At 51.9% G+C, this 6,750-nt stretch overlaps 1 protein-coding gene across 3 annotated transcripts; it reads right to left on the bottom strand.

Moving 5' to 3' along the window:
- Positions 1–243: 243 nt before the first annotated feature.
- ZBTB25 (zinc finger and BTB domain containing 25) lies at positions 244–3,949 on the bottom strand. Of its 3 annotated transcripts, none has more exons than XM_064659398.1 (3): positions 3,844–3,949; positions 3,001–3,180; positions 244–1,834 (listed from the first exon to the last, which is right to left on the bottom strand). In XM_064659398.1, exons 2-3 carry the CDS (start codon positions 3,171–3,173, stop codon positions 697–699), a joined length of 1,311 nt encoding a protein of 436 aa, XP_064515468.1. In that variant the 5' UTR covers positions 3,174–3,180; positions 3,844–3,949; the 3' UTR covers positions 244–696. The 3 variants fall into 3 exon arrangements, with proteins under 3 accessions (XP_064515468.1, XP_064515467.1, XP_064515469.1); XM_064659397.1 differs by lacking the exon at positions 3,844–3,949 and adding an exon at positions 3,258–3,809; XM_064659399.1 differs by lacking the exons at positions 3,001–3,180; positions 3,844–3,949 and adding an exon at positions 2,735–2,848.
- Positions 3,950–6,750: the final 2,801 nt, after the last annotated feature.

The following is a 6,750-nucleotide window of genomic DNA, read 5'->3' as shown; positions in this document are numbered from 1 at the left end:
CTCTGCTCATGCAGTAGTGGTTAACGAGGGAGGAGTAGGAAGGAGGAAAAACACATGCAAATCCCTAGAGTTTAAAAGTAAATTTAGAAGACTGTACTGACGAGGACTCCAGGGCTTGTCAAAGTGAAGGTTGCCACCCCTACATCAACACTGTCAGTTCCCTTGAAAAGAGCAGCCTTATGGCTCCTGCACATATTTATGTAAAGATATATTAACTGCAGTTATACAACACGAACTTCAGGATTCATCTCCTTGAGATATTTATTTTCAAACAAACTGTTTGGGAAACACAATACACATTTCCCTCTACATTTCCACCCATCTGGTTTCAGAAAAGCAATTATATGGGATACAAACAGTCCTAGGCACCGCACAAAGTATTAGACAATGTTTAAACCTCACACCCAGCGGTACAGTATTAACTCTAGTAAAGCAGAGCAGGAATAAGTTCACATTCAGGAAAAATGTAACCAAGTTACACAGAGGCTTCCAAGAAGGACTTAGATGGGAATTAACTAGAGAAGTTAGAGAAGTAAAAAAGCAAGTACACAAATCAAAGTACACAGTCCTTCACAGTTATCTCGGGGGTGAGGGGAATGGTGGTTGAACAAAATCTGCTGCAGAGAGCAGCCACTCCCTAGGAGGAAAACACCGAAATATCCAGTTTCAGCATCTGAAGGCAACACAGGGGGAGAGCTACTCTACCAGGATCGTATCAACACTTTCTTGGATGAGATCTGACTCCAGTATACATTCATCTAAGTGGTCTTGGGACAAACTGGAGCTCTTACCCACACTCTCGCTGTCACAGTAAGGATGAAACCTGGGGGTGGCGGGGCTCTCCAGCCTCTGGCAGCGGCTGTATTTGTGCTGCTTCCCCCTGTGCGTGTACATGTGTTCCAGCAGCTGGCTCTTCCGGAAAAATGTGCGGCCGCAGACAGTGCAGATGATTTTTCTCTTTCTTGAGAAAGAAAAGTTACAGTTCAGCTCCACCGGTTCGTGGTCCTTGGAGATGAGGGAGAGCTGGCCGATCTGCAGAGGCTCCAGGTCGCTGCAGCTTGGATGCTCCAGCTGATGTTCATCCTCCTTGAGGAGGAAGGCCCTGAGCCGGTGGTCGTCCTCAGCCTCCCTGTCCTCAGCCAGAGGCTGCACCTCTCCCAGGTCGCTGCTTTCCAGGATGGAGGCCGGCACGCCGAAGGGCAGCGAGCCCGAGACGTGGGTGTGCAGGTGCTGCCGCAGCCCCCCCCGGGAGTCAAAGCGCTCCCCGCAGTAGTGACACAAGTGCACCTTGAGGCTGGCCTTGGCAAAGATGGGGCTGGCCACCTCCGGAGAAGGAGGGGTGCAGCTCTGGGACACCACGGGCTCCGGGTCGCACCTCTCCTGCTTTATGGAGACCGAGAGCTTTGGACGCTCCTCTGCCGGCTTAGTGAGAGCGGCGGGCGGGGCAGAGGGGCGAGCGACCTGCTGGCCCAGGGGGCCGTCGTCCAGGCCGATGGCCAGGGACAGCTGCAGCTGAGGGTGATCGCCCTGGGCCGCAGACCTGCCCCCTGCCTTGGGTAGGCTGTCCTTCGCTCCCAGGCGTTCCTTTGCCAGTTTGTGTGCCGTCGAGATCTGGATCCCGTACAAGTTGGAAGACTGGACCGGCTCTGGGGAGAACGCTTGGTTCATCTCGATAGCGATGTGGGAGAGGTGGTCTGCGTGGAGAAAGCGGATGCCCTCCTCCAGTCGGCTCTGGCTGACGGTCTGCTTTGGCCCTTTCCCAGTGTACATGATATGTAACAAGTAGCTAAATATGTCAGGCTGGATGTCTGTTGGCTGAATCTTTATGCATTCGCTGAAACAAAACAGATGATTAAGTACATACAGGGATCCAAGCTAGCATTACCTGCCCATTTGCTGTCAGTGCTGCTGCCTGCCTCCCGGTTTACCGCCAAGCCGCCAAGCCCTGCAGAAGTGCATAAGCCCTGTTTGCACAGCAAAGTGCCTGAGCCTGCATTCATCTCTGTGACTCTAAAGACCATGTGCACAACCACAGCTGGGGACGGTGCGAGTGGCCAGCTCCCGGTCACCCCGTCACTCGCATGCAGAGCCAACCGCAGCTGTGTGGCACCGCAGCGATGCCATGCAAGCATCACCAGGGTGTGCCACTCCAGTAACACCAGGCAAAGAATATCTGTGTGTTTAAGTAATAAATTCAGCTGCTGCTGGTGTGTAATCTTTATGAGTGTTGCGCTTAAGTGTCAGCAAACAACATTTATAGGGAAAGGCAGTTAACTCATCTCACTTCCTGCCAAAGGGTGGCACGGCTGATCCTAAGGCTTATTTTGCGATGGTGGTGGAGGCCATGACCCTCAAAAAGGAAGGGGAATGGAGAAAGGTTTCATCCACTGCAAGCACCAAGCTCCAGGTCAGAGGCCAGACCTTGGCATCAGTGTTGTTATACCTGCAGAACCACTCCTGACCTGGCCAGGTGAAGCATCTCAACAACAGCTTGAAATGAACTGATGATCTCAGTCTTGGCCCTTATCTGCCAGAGTCTGAAAAGCAGAACTGCGATAAGGCTACAGCTTCTCGATTACTTCAAGCCCATGGATCTTGCCAGAAGTGACAGTCCCACCCAGCCAGCTTGCCTACAACCTAATGCAAAGTAGTGGACATGGGCAGAGGAGGTACCAGGTTATCCCTGGATTCCAAACCTGCAAGGTTCTCACTGCAGGAAAACAGTGGTACTTACATGTTTATTTTATCAGGTCACACAAATGTCTCATCTCCAAAATGCAGGGCCTGATGTTACCGATGCTGACTAAGAGAGTGGTTTTAAAGGACAGCACGTTCTGGACTGGGAATGTTTAGGGAGCCAAGGCCTGTGGTGGGTTAGGAAAATAACATCAAGCCATCTAACATCTCCACTTACAGTCTTTTAGAGTCTGATGCCTTTAGAAAGGAGAAAAAGCAGAACGTTGAGAGTGATTAAAGGATAGAAGAAGTGTGTGTTCTTACCTTGTCTGATGAATAAATATCATCTTAAAATAGTTTGAAAAAGCAGCGAGCACCGCTCTGTGGGCTTTGAAGTAAACATCTCCAATGGCAACTGTGCAGTCACACAGAAAGCCAAACTCTCGCTGCATGTTCAGCTGCTGGAGGAGGAGGACGCTGTGGCCAGTGGTATCCATGGCGTGCCTAGGAGCAAGAGAACAAGATGTTCATCTCATGAAGAAATCACAGAGCTCCTGGAGGCTCAAATGTGGGTTTCTCACCACTGAAACAAGTTGGGCGCCTGTCACGGAGCTTCTTCCCTCCTCCACATGGTCCCCGCACCCTAATTCAATAGTTTCTCCTACTGATACCACCGCTGGTACCCAAAATCACGTTCAATGAGCTCAACAACCTTTCGGGGATTTTTCCATCTGCCCAGCTACACTCGGAGCTGCTTCTCCCGCCGATTAACTACGCTCCGTGGGGTGCCAGCACTAACTTTAAACCCGGCTCGCGTTTTCCCGCTGATCCGATGGCGCTTTCCACTGCCCCGCGGGGGCACAGGGGGAGCGGGGCCGGCGGCGGGGCCGAGCCCGGCGGCTCCCGCACAGAGGAGCCCTGTGCGCCCAACAAAGCCCCCATTGTGCGGGGCTGAGCCGCCCGCGCCCCGCCTCGCCGGCGGCCCCTTTGCAAATAAACGCTGATATTTGCTATTGTTTCAGCAGAAAATTATTTGGGGGGGGGAGGGGGGAGCGAACGACACACAAAGAGGGAGGCGGCGAGCGCGGCCTCCCCGGGGAGCGGGACCAGCGCCCTCCCCTCCTTCCCCTCCCTCCCTCCTTCCGAGCCGGCCCGGCCCCCGCTTACCCGCCAGGAAGCGCCGAGGCCGCCCGCCCCCGCTAGCTCGGCCGGCGGATGGGGTGGGCGCTGCCCCCCCGCGCTTCCTGCCGCCGCCGGGGCGGGCCGGGCTGGGATGGGCTGGGATGGGCTTCTCCTGGAAAAAGTGAGCGCGGCCCCTGCGCGCTCCCTGCGCGCCCCGGCGCTGCGATGGGCGCGGCCCCTGCGCGGCCGCAGCTCCTGAGGGAGGGGGGGAGGGATCGTGGGCACCCCCGTGGGGGGGATTTTTTTGGGGAGAGTGTGTGTTTTCCCCCGGGCTCACCCTGGGCTGGGGGGACTTTGCTTGTCGGTGGCACAGTATGGCGTGCTGAGCGCCTCGGCTGTCGGTATAAAAGTGGATTTTTTTGTTGTTGTTGTTGGGCTGGGTTTTTTTGTTTTTTTGTTTTTTTTAACGGGAAAAACAGCTGTGGAAGGGAGCTTTCCCCGGCCTGCCCGCTCGTGAGAATGGATGCGAAGATACGATCTGGCTTCCTCACCAGTGTCTGCGGCCTCGGCGCTGCTTTAACCACCACGAATCCTGTGGACACACCATTTCCCTGTCAGGCCTCCCCCCCGTCTCTCGCTGAGGTTAAACCAGGGGTTGTTTTAGGCGAGAGCAGCTGCTCTGCGTGAGGTGCCTGGCAGAGGAGGGGGCGCAGGCAGCAGTGCCACCCTCACCCCTGTCACTCGGCCACCAGCAGCCCCTCCTGAGGGTCCCCCTGAGCCCCAGCCGGCTGCTCTGGCGGTCAGTACAACCTCTGAGGTGTCTTTACAATGAATGTTACCAAACTGCTTTCTGAACCTGTTTAAACTTCCAGTCTGTCCAGCTTCCTGCTGCCACCAGGTTAATTTGATGTCCACAGGTTGTTTCTCAGCTGGAAAAGGCAGTGAAAATCGCTACTTGTGTGCTTTTGTCATGATTTTGGTGAAGTTTCTAAGATCTGTCACACCCGCCTCTTCCATGGTGTCCCTCCTGGCTCAGAGCCTCTGCAGAAGACATTCAAAAGACCTCAGATTATCCCTCTTGGTTTTCTCTCAGCATTTGATATTTTTTAGTCCATTGTCCTATTGCATTCCCATAATCGCAATTCCTGAATATTTAGGGCAAATAATGCCCCTGGCCCCCCAAATCCAGCAGTCTATGAGACTCTTTCCAGGCGGCCTGAGCCTGAGCAAAGGATGGAGACGGGCTCAGAGAAAATAAAGCGTAGGCTTCAAAGCATTTTGATCCATGCAGTGATTGCTGCTTATCCCACTGGCCAGCACAAGTTTCTCTTTTCCATTGCCCTGTGTTTTATTTCTTCTGTTTCTCACAGGAGCTCACAGGACTCGGGGATAGTCTTTTCCTCCTGTGTTTGCGCAGCAGCAGGATTGAGAGATGATGAAGGTATAATCCTGCTTGTCCTGTAAATATCAGTAGCTACTTTTCTTCTCTGCAAAAGGTTGGCAGGAGGTGGCTCAATGTTTTGTACCATGCTCTGGGTTATTTAACATATTTATTAATCCGCATACGGAGCGAGTTGCTATTTGCAGATGACACGTTATTTATTTAAATGATTAATTATTTACATGTTATTTAGGTTGACTCTAGTCCAAAGAGGACTTTGAAGAGCTTTAGAGAGGGTGGAGCCAAACTGATGGAAGCGATGATGAGGAATGAAATCTGGTGTTTTGCTATAAAACGCAGGTGATGGTATCACACACCTCAGCAGATAATGAATAAATAAATAAATAAAGAAAGAAAGAAAGAAAGGAAATTGGGAAGGCAAGTGTGGTGGGACAGTAGTGAGAGAACGGGAGCAGTGAGAAAGGGGGACTCCCTTTTGCCCCATCTTACTGGAGGTGGCAGAAACCCTGCATGGGCACTCTTGGCTTGTGTAAAGAGCTGGGGAGAAAAAGACCCTTGAGCCATGAGGAAAGTAACTTTTCCGTGTGATTTGAAAACCATGACGGTGTCAGCTTATGGAGGGCATTTACTTAACTTCCTATAAAACAGGAAAACCTACAAAGAAGTTGTATTGTGGGGGGCCCTCTGCCTTCTGTGGGGGTGGTGCCTTACAGCCACAGAGGGGTTTTTTTTTTCCCCTTGGCACTGCTACTACACCCCTGAGACAAGGCAGAGCGAGAGGGGAAACAAGGGGATTTTTTTTTGAGCCGCATTCTGAAAGACACATTTTGAAAGCTCCCGTTTTATTCTGTAGCTGATAGAAAATCCCCAGACGAACTCAGGAGGAAGGACTAGGATTTTGCTAATTGGGTTTGTACTGTTTGCTTAAACGGTGGAGGATGCTTCAGGAAAATCTTAGAGGTCATTGAAGCAGGGATGGATGCTGGTACATTTTAACATTATGGCATTTTATTTTGTTGCTTTTTTTTGTTATTTTTGTAATTTTCAAATTTGTAATAAAATCTTTTAACTTTGCTACGATTAAGTTTGCCCTTTTGGCTTGTCTGAAGCTAAGAGGGATCTTAGTTGCAGCAACATAAAACCAACGGTATCTCTAGAAACTGTGTCTGAATGACCGAGCTGTGCAGATTAAACAGTTCCAGTGCTTACGCTGAATGACAAATGTCACTTTGGGGGTGGAAAAGTCAAGTGGCAAGACCGGGAGGAAAGCCTGCCCTGGCTTATGTTTTCTCTCAGATCTGTGGCAGGTAGCAGAGGAGATCGGAAATCCCACTTGCTCACATGGGATAGTTCCTGAGAAGCTGGATGCTATCAGACAGGAGAGATCCAGAGACTGGTGGGAAGAGGGCCTGGGACAGCTCCTGGGAAGATGAAAAAAAGCGCTGTCCTCAGGCTCTGTGACGGAGTGTGGCGGTGGCTGCCAGCCCTGTGCTCCTGCATCACCGTGAAGCTCCAGGAGGGCGGGCGGTGGTATGAACGTGTGAAATCGC

This window comes from Pseudopipra pipra, chromosome 6, assembly GCF_036250125.1.
Source record: "Pseudopipra pipra isolate bDixPip1 chromosome 6, bDixPip1.hap1, whole genome shotgun sequence".
Classification (NCBI taxonomy): domain Eukaryota; kingdom Metazoa; phylum Chordata; class Aves; order Passeriformes; family Pipridae; genus Pseudopipra; species Pseudopipra pipra.
The sequence above is the reverse complement of the archived record's forward strand: the minus strand, read 5'-3'. Positions and strand labels throughout refer to the sequence as shown.